Source organism: Cydia strobilella, chromosome 26, assembly GCF_947568885.1.
Source record: "Cydia strobilella chromosome 26, ilCydStro3.1, whole genome shotgun sequence".
Taxonomy (NCBI): Eukaryota; Metazoa; Arthropoda; class Insecta; order Lepidoptera; family Tortricidae; genus Cydia; species Cydia strobilella.
In genome coordinates this window covers 441,648-457,378 of record NC_086066.1, presented here as the reverse complement: position 1 = coordinate 457,378, position 15,731 = coordinate 441,648, and the positions used below count along the sequence as shown (strand labels likewise).

General features: G+C 39.5%; 1 protein-coding gene across 1 annotated transcript; it reads right to left on the bottom strand.

The window, feature by feature from the left end:
- Window positions 1-5: 5 nt before the first annotated feature.
- Window positions 6-14,492, bottom strand: LOC134753173 (oocyte zinc finger protein XlCOF6-like). Its single transcript, XM_063688970.1, has 13 exons — window positions 14,246-14,492; window positions 13,160-13,291; window positions 12,151-12,445; window positions 11,496-11,722; window positions 11,018-11,145; window positions 10,740-10,814; window positions 10,471-10,600; window positions 5,746-5,867; window positions 4,829-4,925; window positions 3,846-3,998; window positions 3,035-3,136; window positions 2,122-2,217; window positions 6-1,333 (listed from the first exon to the last, which is right to left on the bottom strand). The coding sequence occupies exons 1-13, from the start codon at window positions 14,384-14,386 to the stop codon at window positions 1,193-1,195; spliced, it is 1,839 nt and encodes a 612-aa protein (XP_063545040.1). The 5' UTR covers window positions 14,387-14,492; the 3' UTR covers window positions 6-1,192.
- Window positions 14,493-15,731: the final 1,239 nt, after the last annotated feature.

The window sequence follows — 15,731 nt, the reverse complement described above, 5'->3', positions numbered from 1 at the left end:
TCTATGTAAAACTTGATAAATAAATACTTAAAAATAATTACTAATACAACATTTACAAATACTTTCACAGATTTTATTGCACATTTTCTAAGAATTAATAATACCATTGGTTGAGATTCTTATACACACAAGTATACAAATATACACCGTGGGACCCAAGTTACCAACAAATTTGAACAGCGGTTTATTTTTACTTGTTCAACTTTCTGTCGATGTTTTTAAGGTTCCGTACCTCAAAAGGAAAAAACGGAACCCTTATAGGATCACTCGTGCGTCTGTCTGTCCGTCCGTCTGTCACAGCCTCATTGCTCTGAAACTACTGGACCAATTAAGTTGAAATTTGGCACACATATGTAAGTTTGTGACCCAAAGACGGACATGTAACGTCTACAAATAAATTTGAAACATGGGGGCCATTTTTGGGGGTAAATGAGAAAATTCAGAAACAAAGTTTTGCAAACTATATCGTGTCATATATCAAATGAAAGGTCTTATTGTGAGAATCTCATTTTTTTTTAAATAATTTAAGATAAACAGTTTTCACACTGTTAAAATTTGCCCAGTAACTGAGGTCCACTATGTATATTTTATGCACAGAAACTACGAAGACACTCACATCTCGAAATAAAGAAGCCTGTTACATTAAATTTCTTTGGCTACTAAAAAAAGTAGTTACGTTAAAAAAGCGGCCAAGTTAAAGTGGGACTGGGCTGATCATGTCTGTCGCATGCCGAATGACTTGTGGGCCAAGTTAACCACGGAGTGGGAGCACCACGAGTCTAACCGGAGATCAGGCAGACCTCGTCGGCGATGGCGGGATAACTTGGACTCCTTTTTGAGAGACTGGCCAGATGTAGCTCAAAACCGGGAGGAGTGGAAGAAAAGGGGGGAGGCCTTTGCCCAGCAGTGGGACACAATAGGCTCGTAATAATAGTACGTTAAAATTTTGGGTCTTGTATTATAAATTGTTAGCGAGATTCTAAACGTTTGTCCTTATCCGTCATTTTTACCTGTGTGTTTGTTAGAAGAGGACAAAATTTTACAGAAGTTTGCTAAGTTTAATGAATAAGGAAGTAAGAAATTAAGGGTCAGTTGCACCTGTCTGTCACCATTCTAGTCCCAGACCAGACGGGTGTGCACGGAGGCTTGGTGCATAGGTTGTAGGTGAATGGTTTCTCCATAGTGTGACAGTTCACTCCCGCTTGAGGTTCCGCCGACGCGGCGGCGCGGGCATCTTCATGTGGACGTATTTGACGTGCGTGTGTACGGAGGCGGCTTGTGTGAACGACTTGCCGCAGATGCTGCAGGCGAATGGTTTCTCACCCGTGTGAACCTAGAAAACAGGCGTATCTATACTAATATTATAAATGACAAAGAAAGATTAGAAAGAGGCCATGTCAATTAGAATCCGGTCTCGGGGAAGACCGTAGGTTATATTGTCAAAAAATTCGAAATTCTAAAATTTATTATGTAGGACTCAGAGCCTATTCACAAATATATATGCTACCTGTTACCCCTTCCAAAAAAGTGAAACAAAATGATCTATAGTTTGGCCCAGGACTGTCTCATTTCAAACATAGACAGAGAATCATACTGTCTCTGTCTTACTTAGTATTAGCACCAAAACGAAAGGACGATATAGTTTTCCTGGATCTTACTGACTGACAAGTTGTGTTTGCCGGACTATATCTAATGAACCTGAGGGTATACCGCGATAAACAAAATTTCGTTATCTGCCTTTCTATCGCTCAAATACGCAAGAAATCAAGTAAAGAATTAGCTTTTCGCAGTGAGCCTCAGTAGTCAGGTCAGGTATTATTTATTTATGCTCTTTTAAGGTGAAATAAAAGGGTCTCTATTGTTTGTCTACATTTTCGTTAGTCACAATTTGGTTTTTCTCAGAAACGAGTAACTTTTCAGGATTGCCATAAAACAAACCTAACCTAACCTATCTCTAGGATAACCTGAGGAAAATCCTGAAAAGTTAACGGTTTCAGAATTATGACTAATGATAATATGACAATCATTACATTATGACATTCAATAATTATGTCAAACAAAGGGACCCCGAAATAAAAAGTGCGTATTAGTACGATAGTAGTATTGATATAAAGTACGAACCGTGCTGTGCACGGTGAGCGCGGACTTTTGCGTGAAAGACTTGTGGCACTGCGCGCACTTGTACGGGCGCTCCCCCGTGTGGGACCGCAGGTGGCACTGGAACATAGGAAATATAATAAATTGTCAGTAGAGGCATAGAGAAATAAGTAAGCGTAGAGAATGGCAGAATAACAGCGTTGGAATTTGCCTCGTTTGCAAATTGCAACAATATGCTGAGATACGGCCTTTTCCCTACTGCCACAGAATAAGTAATTATTATACAGAACGGCCACGCACCGCCCTGCACCGACTCGATTGCCCTCGCCCCGCGACAGAAATCTGGCGGACTTCTGGCGTGCTCTCAGTACTATTTTTAAGCAACTTACTCACACTATGACGCGTGTACGAACGTGCCGTTCACACATAGAAACGCAAGTGATTTTTGATGTATAGCGTGTCCGCCCTGTGCTACTGCACACATTGCTGGACCCGTGTGTAATTTTTCTGTTTTTAATGTGTAAATTGTAAATTTAACCTTTGTTTTCTTTCTTTTTGCTGTTCTTATTATTTTCTCTTTTTAAGTATCTTATTTCTTTCATCGTCTTGTCCTGTGTATGTGTGCTTTATGGAATAAATGTCTTTCTTCTTCTTCTAGAGTGTTCACTTCATATATAAGTAAAAACCACCACTTACGTGCAGCAGCATGGGGGAGACAAATCGTTTAGGATAACAAGAGCAGCTGTGGGGTTTCTCCCCGGTGTGTGTGCGCTGGTGGTATTATACTCCTTATGTCGCAGTGTTAAGGTCCACTTACGTGTAGCAGCATGCGGGAGACGAATCGTTTGGGACACCGCCGGCAGCTGTGGGGTTTCTCACTTGTGTGTTCGCTGGTGGTATTATAGTCCTTATGTCGCGGTTCTAAAGGCCCACTTACGTGTAGCAGCATGGGGGAGACGAATCGTTTGGGACACCGCGGGCAGCTGTGGGGCTTCTCCCCTGTGTGTGTACGCTGGTGGTATTTCAGGATGGTGCTGTTCTGTAAATAAAATACCTATGTTATTTTAAAATTAATTTTTAGCTAACAACATCGTACGTATCTTGTCGGAATGCAGGAAGGTAATAAAGGTAATTTCGTCATTAGCCAATAGGAATCTGGTTTTGTTTTTGTGATTCGTCGATTGAGCACTTTAGCCTATGACGGACAGCGACAAGAAGTGAAAAATTTGTTTTATTTGGCCTTTAGTATAGTAATGCGATTGTAGGGCACCTATATATTCTTGTTCAAATACTAAAAGTTTCGTTTTTTATGATGAAAAAATACTAAAATGTAATATTTGACGTTTTTTATGTGCCTAATTTTTACATCCTTTAAATATTCGCATCCGCTTCCGCGGATGTCAAAAAGTCGGCATCCGCAACATCCCTGTACCAGACTCCAGAGCCATGCCTTAGACCTCTTCCCGCAGCTCACACATGACCACACCCCCGTACTGTTTTCGGGCGTAGTGGGACACTTTCCGTCTCACACTCTTCACTTGGAGGACTAATGTACTTAGCTACATATCCTGATTGTACCAGGGAGCCATGACTCTTACCTTACATCTCTTCCCGCACAGTTCGCACATGACCACACCCCCGTACTGTTTTCGGGCGTAGTGGGACACTTTCCGTCTCACACTCTTCACTTGGAGGACTAATATACTTAGCTACATATCCTGATTGTACCAGGGAGCCATGACTCTTACCTTACATCTCTTCCCGCACAGTTCGCACATGACCACACCCCCGTACTGTTTCCGCGCGTGGTGGGACGCTTTCCGTCTCACACTCTTCACTTGCAGGTGGACGCGTTCGTAGTGGACGCTCAGAGACGCCTCGGTTAGGAATGTTTTGTTGCACTGTATGTAACACATTAACGTTATTTAAACTGTAATACTGATAGCTTGTTATGCAGTAAACTAATGTTGATACGAGTTAATCTTGATACGAGTTTAACCAGCCGTCCAGCCATAACCTAAACAACCAGAGCTAATAAAATCACCGTACACTGTCTTGTACTAATTTTAGTCGTATTTAAAGCTCCTGAGACCTTGATACTGGCGAAATAGTCCCACTGGACTGAAGCCATAATTTTAATAATGAATGAATACTATAATAACTTATTAACACAACAAATATGTTATTAAATTCATAGAAATGTGATACGAATAGGCAATTATTGCTTTTATCTTAAAATTCGGCATTTGGGCAAAATACTCCATAATTAATATTTATTTCAATTTATTCAATTTATTCAATAAAGATAACATGATCTTAATTTTTGTTAGTATATTCTTAAAAATAATGTGTAATATTACGTCTAATAAAAATAGAATAGACATACACCTTAAAATCCTAGTAAATGTGTGTTGTGACCAAGGGCCTGACACTCTTTGATAGAGAAAGATAGCCTTATTGCGATTCCTATAAGAGGAAAGAGAAAATAGTGCCATGCTTTGTCTTTATCACCGACCGGGCATTTTTTCATGGTCGGGTTATGGCATCATAACAAGGAGGCGATGGCGAAATACCGAAATTTATAAGAGTGAAAGAGAAAATTATGCTGCCATACATGAAACTGTCAATACATAAATATGTCTTTCTCTTACCCCTGGTCGCTCGGTTTCATGTCTATAATTACTTGTATATACTATGTCTATGGTTGTGACGATTATGAGTCGAGCTTTACCTCATCGCATTTAGTCTCTGGTTTGCTGTGTCGCTCCTGAGTATGGCTCCTCAGCAGTTCATCAGTCGCCAGGTTCTCTCCACACAGAGTACACGTTCTAAATAGAAAAATATTAAAAGTTACAACAAAACCGGCCTAGAAGTAACTGACATTCCTATCCTAAACAAGTAATTGGCAAAAAAATTTTTTTGTGACACACACTTTTATTGCTGACTGTACATGTTCTTCTCATTTGCATGTCTATCGAGTACTTCTTGAGACCTTCCTAATGAGCCTAAACTTGATCTGTTTGTGTTTTTCCATCGAGGAGTTCCTTTGGCTACCTACCGGCTGCATCATCAGATCACCTCCATGTTAGCATATTATTGCATTGTCACCGGAATTACGACAGTACTCCAAATTTCAACTGAATTAGATACCGGGAAGTGGTTCAAATTTTAGTTACAAGATTTGAAGCACTATATATATATATACACAAAGGTATATACGCAGTGAAGCTAAATAAAAGTGTGTAAAATTGTCTTTCTATGTACGATAATCTATGTAAACGAATTAGTGTATTCTTTTCGATTTGTATAAACTCTGTGTGTTTAATATATCTATATTTATTGGAACCAGTGGAAATTCGAATTTCAGTGGCCAAGCTACGTCACGCACTACATTAACACTACGAAGGTGTAGGTAAATGCCATGAAGTGTGCTAGAAATAGGTTCGGTCCAAGAACACTCCCCTGAGGTACACCAAGTTATTAGTTGCATTTTACCAATATTTGAGACTAATCATTTTCCATTTTATAAACTTCACAATTGGGCAGATAAACATTTAAACGTTCAATTAACTCACTTCTTAACCCCAAAACTGCTCGAGGCTGTATATAAAAATGAAGTGACACAGTCGAAAGCCTTAGTTAGGTCACCTCATGCTCGGGTTGCACACGTTGTCGGGCGCGGTGAACGTGTGCCGCGTCATCGCGTACGAGCTGGCGAATTGCACGCCGCACGTGCTGCAGTTGAGAGAACCGGATTCGTTCTCGGAATTCTAAAAAAAAATAATGAGAATAAAGAAGAAAGGGGGCTTCTTCATACAAACGTTGTCCCCAATTTCCTCTCTGGATATTGACTGTATGTTTTTTTTACATAATTTGATGTATATTAACCATAGCTATGCCCGCACTAGGGATGAAAATTCCGGAAAAGATCAAATGTTTTTTCGGGAATTTTACAAAATTTCGTCTTTTTCGGTTTTTTCCAGTTCTATTCAGAAAAAATAAATACGTCACACACAATGCCACTGATGAGTGATGACAGTGTCAATGCCATAAACAAACACATTACACATGCAAACTTAACCTACCTGTTTATAATAACAAAACTTATAAACTAAACGTAACTAAAATATACTACCTATCCTAAACCTTAACTAAAATAAAAATTCACCCCTCGGTAAGGTGCCGTAGATGCTGGCAGCATTACCCCGCTGAATTGCAATACTAATGCGCTGTGCGAGGAAGCTGCCAGCCCTACGATCCCCAGTCACATCCACCAGCCTCTTTGATAATGCTCCGAAAAATTTCAGGGCACCGGGACCCCACGGGCCGAGTGTTTCCACACCAAAAGGGGTAAAAAGATATTCTTGGCCGACACAGCTGTACTTGGCCCTTTTTCTCCGCTCAGCCGCATCCGCAGCCGCACCCGATAAGACGGAAGTGCCATGAAGATGGGACGGGGCTAGTGTATCCACGCAAGTAGCGTCCCACACCAACACCCGCCCCATCTCCCACGGAATCAATGACATTCCGTCCGGCCTCTTACCATCGTCCCTGAGGACGCCGGAAGGCTCCAGCAAAGCCGGCACGTTAGCGCTGACGAGCGCGCGTCGCAAGATGTCGTTGAGAGACGAGTGCCTGGAGAAACGCCCCGCACTCTTCTGGCACGAAAGCCCGTGGTGGCCTTGCATATCGACATCAGCACCACAAGGGCACCGGTGAGGAGCACAGACACGGACACCCAGCCGCAAACAGGTTGCCACGCGCATGGTGTTGGGTTCCAAAAAAGTACCGGTGTGCACCGAAGGAAAAGCGTGCAACCAGGCCCCGGCCTCTTTAGTCCCCACCGCCAAGAGTCTGGCACGTTCTGAACCAGTGCTGTGGCTAAGAAGGTCGTCGTACAGAATTTACCTACCTGTTTAAATTCCTAATTAAGTATATTGAAAAATAGATCGTTTTTTTTCGAAAGAAACTTGAAAAAAACGAGCCGAAACATTCCCGGTTTTTTCAACGCTAGCCCGTACGTTTGACTTTTTTTAGATTTTTTGATTATTGTAAAAAAACAGATTTAATACATAATTTAAAATGCTCCTAACTCTTTTAAAAATTGAAAATTGGAAAAAAATCTAAATATTTTTCAAAATGTTAATATCCAGAGAGGAAAACGTTTGTATGTGTCATGATTTTTTAGTAATTATATCAAAAAGTGCAAGCGAATATGAATTTAACTTGGCAACATTCTTAAAATATCTGAATTTAATATTAGGGTGATGGGTAATGTTGAATGGTTTACCTGGCAACACTAAGCGGGAGTTAAAGAAGCGGTTATTCAGGCTCGTTCACTTGGATTGGGGACGTCAAGGAGACAACATCTTGATGGTAACGGGTGAGCAAAGTAAAAGAGGTACCTCCATTTTATAATAAGAGCAATCATAGAGATATGTTTATAATATATGAAAAGGCGATTTCGCGCGGGTCCTCCACTTTAGTATTAACTAGTGGCTCTGTGTTAAGTCGAAATTTGATTACCTATACAAATTGTTTTCAAATTGATTCAAATTGTTTTATTTCATTCAAAAACTTTACGAATATTATAGTGGCTGGTGTCTCCTTTTAAGTTATTTACAAAATAACCTGTGCTAGGAGGCACCGCTCTTCCATATCCAAATTACAATTATTTAGTATTATACTATTCTTAAAGCTATGTTTCTTTATTAATTGTGTGTGTGTGTGTGTGTGTGTGTGTGTGTGTGTGTGTGTGTGTGTGTGTGTGTGTGTGCGTGTGCGTGTGTGTGTGTGTGGCTAGGCTAGGCTAGGCTACATATCCTAGTAAGTCTTCCACCTGATCGTAGTTTCTATCTTCCAACCAATTTGTTATTTTATTTTTTACATCATATTGTAGCTTTGGGTATATATCTAGTGATTTGTTTAAAGTATTATATAGGTGCGATGAACGCTTATTATACTGTCTACTAGCAAAAGTGGTGTTGGTTTTAGGTAGGTGCATAGCAATATCTTTCCTCCGTCTTGTCAAAATGTTGCAATCAAAAGTAGTTGTTTTGTGCTTTCTTAGAACAGAGGTTAGTATATATAATTTTCTGACAGTAAGCAACTTACACAATTGATATAACTTGTCAGTTGAGAACCACATCTTCTTAAAGTACATAATTTTGAGAAGACTACGCTGAGCTCTCTCTACGTCTATAAAGCGAGTCTTGGCAGCACCACCCCAAACAGGCAAACAATAGGTTAACACGGGCTGAACCAACGATGTGTAGATCTCTTTTAAAATGTCTCTACTGTGGCCATGGGAATCCGGGACAGCTCTTGGCACCGCATGTCTTAAATTTTTAAAAATCCAATTAAGCTTTCGTAGTCGTAATATAACATATTCGAGATGTTGGTACCAAGAGAGTCCCCGATCCACAAAGACACCCAGATATTTGGTGCTATCAACTTTTAGTATGGTGGGACAGGTTCGCTGGGAGCAGTTTAGTACATTGTTGCAGCAGCTATGTATTTTAATGTCGAAACTATTAACAGGTTGTGTATTACTGTATATACTGTGACATATATAATTTGTTTTGGTGGTATTTAACGTAAGAATATTGTTCTTAAGCCATTCATTAATAGTTACAAGTCCAGTCTCCGCGAATTTCTGAACATCTTCCCATGAAGCACCAGTGAAGACGATGGCGGTGTCGTCAGCATACGAAAATATATCTGCGTGGGGGATCTTTAAGTCGCACAAGTCGTTAATATAAATTAGGAATAGCGTTGGGCCAAGCACAGAGCCTTGAGGTACTCCGTACGTCACGTCCTCATATTCACTGGTACAACTGCTGTCACCCAGTTTCACCCTCTGTTTCCTATCTGTTAAGTAGTCCCGGAGAAGGCGAAGCGGAATATCTCTTATCCCCATCCTTTCCAACTTGTGTAACAGTATGGGGACAGAGACGGTGTCAAAGGCCTTTTTGATATCTAAATACACAGACATACATTTGGATCCATTGTCAAGATGCTCAACTATTAGTGAAGTTAGTGCAGATACAGCATCTTCAGTAGATTTTCCAGTTCTGAATCCGTATTGAGATGGTGATAATAAGTTGAATTTACTTAAGTACTTGAATAATCTGGTATTCAGTAACTTCTCCAATATTTTGGAAATTGCTGGCAGAACAGATATTGGTCTGTAATTATTAACATCGTCTCTGTCTCCGTTTTTATAAACTGGTGTAATGATTGATTGTTTAAGTGGAGCTGGAAAAACTCCTTTGTCAAAACAAATATTTACTAAATGCGTAATTATAGGAGTCACCACTGGCTTTGCAAGCTTTAGAAATTTGTTGGAGATATTATCCCAGCCTGGTGCACTATTATTCTTAAGGCTCGATATCATTGATTGAACTTCATGATGGATTATACGCATCTATACATGCATACTGCATGTCTATATGTACCTATGATGAGCCGACCCGCTGCTGTTTTTAGTTGCAATAAATAGTCATAAGCGTATGGACCTGTTTTAATTTCTTCTAACACCTTCACTCCAAAATGAACCTTATAGACTAAACACTCTGTGAGCTGTAGATTTTGCGAACCCCCATGGCTCTCCTCAAAAAGGGAACCGGCAAAAACGTTCTATGTAATTCTTGAACCTGCTCACAAAATTTCACGAGAATCGGTTGAGATATGCGACCTGTAGGCCGAGCACATGATTGGCGTGACAGTATCTCGCCGCGAGATAGACTACCCGTCTTTTACTAACTGTATGAATTAAAGGGGGACGGGAAGTCTATGTTGCGGCGAGACACTCTCGCGCCAATCATGTGCTAGCCCGGTTGTAGAGAGGAACATCCGGACATACAGCATTTTTGCCCAAGCTGAAATGGAGACCTTCGCTAACGCTTCGGTCAATTAATATTCGGGAACCCCTTGGACTCCTTAGTCACTTTTTTTCGTAGGTCGTATTTCAGTTTACGTATTAAATCTTACGTATTAGCACAGAATAAGTAATAGTACTTCCGTACAGAAAATTTACTATAAAACCGAAGTTTGACAGCGATTCAGGGACGAATCATGCTGTCTCTTTCTAATGTTTGGCACTATCCCTTTCGGCTATTTAGGGTTGTCAAGATTCAAGTCATTATCTTATCTGTGGTCGTACAAGCACAGGGACGTCAAGTTGTGCAAACTCTAATAATTGCGCGTAGCAATGGTGAACCGAACGGGACCAAAAATGCCCGATAGGATCAGTTTCGCCCCCCTGGTATCGTATCAATGTCGTAAAGACCTCTTAAGCCGTGCAACCGTGCGTGCCGTGTGTAGACGGCTGTCTATGTGTTATACACAAGTGTACCTGTACAGACTACAGACCTGCTTGTGCGCTCTAGTCTTGTGCATCCTCAGCCCGAACTCCCCCTGGAAGGTCTCCCCGCACACGTCGCACGATGTGTTCTCACTGGGATGCTGGATGCGTACGTGCGTACCGTGTGTCGATGGTTTCCTAAGGACACAAATTAAAATAATGAAGCCTATACATTCCCTAAATCAAGTTATTAAATTGTGTATGACGATTGATTTAAAATTGTATGATATCTTTACTAACAAGTTCTTTGTATAAACAATGTATTCTTGGCACTCACTTGAAACTGGCTCCACAATATTTGCAGACGTATTTGAACCCGCTGTGCTCGCGGAAGTGCGTTATGGCGTGGTACCTGCCGATAACAATGAAAAAACTATTTTTCGTAACAAGACATGACAGATGAATGTCAAAATAAAACAGATATTACATGGTCCGTGGCAGTTCAGTTATAAGGCATGATATTTTGTATGTAAGCCACTAATTTAACTCCCTTTTAAAGGATTGAAGAGATGGTGCATTTCTTATGTTTGACAGGTGACTTTTGTTGTGACTCACCTATTACTAGCGACAAAGCGGCAGTCCTTGCAGACAAACTTGAGGCGGTGCGTTTCGGCGTGAGTGCGCAGGAAGGCGGGGATACGGAACCGAGAGAAGCACAATTCGCACTGCTGCGCTCCGACACTCTTTAGAACAAATAGATTCGATTTGATTTTTTATTTCATGATAAAACACTATAAGTTAATGTCAAAATTATGTTTCTCTTCTCATCATAATCGTCCAAACATTAGAAAAAGGGAGGGAAAGACCGGTTCAAGTAAATTAAACTAGTGCCTACAATAGTTTAGGTAGAAAAATAGAGGGAGAAAGTATGAGATACGTCGCCATGTAACAAGTTAAACGAATCATTATAGAAATAGGAGAATAAGACATATAGAGTGAGAAAGGAGAGAGTTAGAGGGAAACAGAGATATTTCTTGAACAAATGCATTTTGTCTTCCTTTCTTTGTTAGATAAATTTGTGAAAGAAACTTACCGGATCATGATGTTTCAAATTATGATTTTTAAAAGTAGCTTCAGAGGAAAATCCTTTAAAACACAGCTGGCATTTATAAGGCGAGTTAATAAAGTTGGAGGAGTTTTTCCTGGCGGCCATGTTTTCTAGTTGCTGCTCCATCGTGAGAACAACTATCTCCATGTTGTATTTGGCCTCAAACGCGGGGAAATCGGCCTCGCACTCGAACATTTTCTTTATCTTCTTTTCTGTAAATATTAATAGCATTTATTTTTCACATCACCAATTCGAAAAAGGGCTTTTTCTTCCCTGCTAGGAGGGATCAAAGTGGCACTTTTCTTCCCTGCTGGGAGGGATCAAAGTAACACTTTTCTGTTTTAGGACACTATTTTTACATTTTTTTGCGCATTATTTTTTTAGCTTAAATAATATTTTTAAATATTATAATTACCTCATAGGTGATGTGAAAAGTAATATGTGTCACATGGTAGCAAAATTATTTCCATCTTGGGCGTAACACACTTGAATCCCTCACTACGCTCAGGATTCTACTTTAGAACCCCTCTCTACTCTCGGGATTCTATTATAGAATCCTTCGCTTCGTTTAGGATTCAATTGTACGCCCTAGCCGTAAATATGTCATTTTGCTCCCTTGTGACACAATCTACTAATTTACCTTTAGGTAACTTCTTTTTCTCCCTAGTAACTTCCTTCTCAACCTTTCTCTTTCGCTTCCTCTTCTTAACCTCCACTTCATCTTTATAGTCCTCATCCGCATCATAATCTATATTATCATCCACATCTAAATTATTATCTAAATCTTCGTATTTTACTAAATCTTCATGCTTGGATTCTATTTCATCTTTGATGATGGGTTCCGGTTCTTGGTGTTGGTATTCAATGAGGGTGGTGGTGTGGATACTTAGGTTTGTAAACGAAGAGTTGATGGTGGCGATGGTGCTTGTATTAAGCTGCAATTCAATTGTTTCAGTGCTCATGAAATTCATAGAAATATACTGAATGTACAAGAGCAAACACATACACAATATCAACACAAAAACCACGGGGGCATTCCATACAGTGTCGGGTATGTGACACTATTATTTTAACACTTCTGATAAAGTTAAGAAGCCAATATTTAGCATGATAATAGCCAATATTTTTCAGGGAACTGGGCTGAATGAACGCGACACGTGATTGACAGCCCGCCTGCTTCCGGCCGGGCGTCCCTACACAATATTTTTTTTTATTTTTTTTTATTGGTATATACTACATGATAATGTTTGATATCTTAGCTTTTAATTCAATGGTTAGTATAGATTTTTGCAGGTTATTAAGGCAGCTATCATGTGTCACCTCCCTGACAAAGTAGACTTTTTTGTGGAATGCCCCATCAATAGGTTTCATTGTGAAATTATAATCTTCATTTATCATTTATCATAAGCAGTAAACTGGGTATTCCTTTCCGCGGACGTTTCGGCTGTGGAAGGAACTCCCTGCCAAGGTTTTCCCGAGGACTGTAGCTCCTATGGAGTTCTTCAAAAAAGAAGTGTACAGGTTTTTAAAGGGTCGGCCACGCGCATGTAAAATCTCTGGTGTTGCGGACGTCCATAGGCTACGGTGACTGCTTACCGTATGCAAGTTTGCCTCCGACGTGGTATTAAAAAAAAGCAGTTTAAACTCACCCCATGCTGTTTCTTAAGCGTCCCCAGCAGCTCCTGGGCCCGTTGGCTGCAAGCTCGGAACTGCTTAAACTTTGTTAAAAGTACCCTGCAGAATGCACACACATGCCGTGGATACCCATCATTTGCTGACACCTACAATAAACACAAACATTCTTTTATTTATTTCATATTAAGCTTTAATTATTCTACAGGCAATTGTTTTCAAAGGTTGTTTAAATTTCATTAATTTTCATCTGTAGACCCCCTTCTGGGTAAACACCTCCTCCAGCTGTTTCCATCTGACTGTCTAATGCAGTGGTGGGCAAACTTTCTACATTTCAAGCCAGAAAGTTTAAGTAATCTCAGAAGAATCCCATAAAACGAGTCCTTAATCTCCCAGAACAGCCGAAGGGACAAGGCAGGCCACCTTCTACATGGTGGTCTAACGTGCAAAGAGAGGTCCAGAAGCAGAACATTAACCCACAGACAACCCGAAATAGAATTCTTTGGCGCAAATGTACGGGAAGATCCGACCCGGCCAGAATTGCAGCAAAAATGCATTTTTGTTATTCCACGGGATCACGGCCATATACAAATTATTTCGAACGACCCTCAACGGACAGGATAAAATCCTTCTTTATGTGCAGTATGTGTTTATTTGATACATATTTCAATCACCATCATGATTTAGTATGAACTATTAGTGACCCGCCCTGGCTATGCACGGGTGCACTGCTGATGTATTATACATATAAACCTTCCTCTTGAATCACTATCTAATTAAAAATCCGTTGCATAGTTTTAAAGATCTAAGCATACATAGGGACAGACATCCATCCAGAAGCGAAGTGTCTTTGTTTTATACTACATAGTGACAAATTAAAATGTAGTTTGCAAAAAGAACAAGTCACAAAAATGTACAATTTGAAATTAATTATCTGTGTCCCTAAACCACATCCAATTTTCACATCGTACGACAGAGTGAGATAGAAAGTTTAATTTAAAAAAATCATAACAAACAACATTGTTATTTTAATATTTTTACTGAAGCGTTAAAATTAAGTTCACGCATAGGCTACCCAATATCTTGACACTTTTTAAACTTACCTCGATCCCTAGCAGATCCAGAATTTCTTTTTCTAGGCCATTTTCATGAATATTGTACAACTTTGCTTCAGTGGTTAGACAAACCCGGCAGGCTAGCAATTGTTCGCTGCTGCTAGCATTTTCTGTTTTCACCGATCGCATCTTTACATAAAAACCCAATAAGATAATAAACAATGTAAATTGTAATTCATAAATACGAATTGTTATTCTTTTCGCGTTTTTTATGCATTTTTCTTTCGTGCATATTTAGTTCAGTATTTCGTTTGACGTTTATATAAAATGTTGCCACAGAAGCGTAGTCATAGACCTAGCATTACATAGACCAGCTATACGCGTGCGCCCGTAAGGGATAGACATAGATGACGTCATAAACGTGGGGATACCATATTGGTAAAAATTACCCCAATATTTGATATCACGTTGGGGCGATTACCCTGGAGGCAAAGTTAGCTTGTTTGACGGTATTAAAAAATTGTTAAATAAAATGTCAATGGGCCGTTCTTTTAAGGCGTATAAACAATGAAATACCTCCTATAATTCGCGCAGGTGGTACAAAACTAAACATGTTTAGTAAATAAAACGTAAAATAAAATGTATTATGGGTTTTAATTTAAAGAAATCACAAATCGCAATCACACCAATTAATGTACACCACATTTAATCTTCACAACATTTGTTTATTTATTTTTTGGAATTAGAAGTACGAAAAAACTTCGAGGTCAAAATTACCCATAAAATTATGATATTTTCATCTGGTATCCCTAACATGATTGTTATGCAGCTAAATTAAGAAAAAGTTTAAAAATGGCTGACCTCAGACTCCTACCTACCTACGTAATTTGGGCGGATAATTTTACAAATAATGTTTTGTTAATTTGCGTAAATAATTGTGATATTTTTATTGAAATCGTTTGATTCTACATTGCTTTAAGTGTAACGTAATTTTACGATGTTATTCTCACATATTGCGATAAGAGGAAGGTGTAAAATACCGTACTTACGTGTGAAAGGTTATGATCTCATATTTTTGCTCAGAGCGGCTATTACAGCCGATTACAGAACAATTCACCAGTATTTTATCTAAGTTCAAGCATTCAAAACGCTAACCATCACTATATTTCATAAGAGAAAGAACAATTTCATACAAAACAACGATAATCAAAGAAGCAACGAACAAACATGACATGTCACGTACTTATTTGTTTGCCACAACCTCGGTTGTGGCAGCGGTGAAAAAGTGAAACTATGACAAGGACAAACAATAACAGCGCTTTCTCTGCTACTCCTACTGAAAGATACATAAGACTATCCCGTTCGGTCATTTTCCCCCACCCCTCATGACCGATCCAGTTATACTAGATTCATGAGCGTAGTGTAGTATGATGATGATGATGATGATGAGTGTACTTAAGAGAAATAGTAGAAAAAAGGTTTCTTGGTCGTGTTGGTCAAACGGTAAAAAGTTGTTGTTGAATCGTTGAATCCT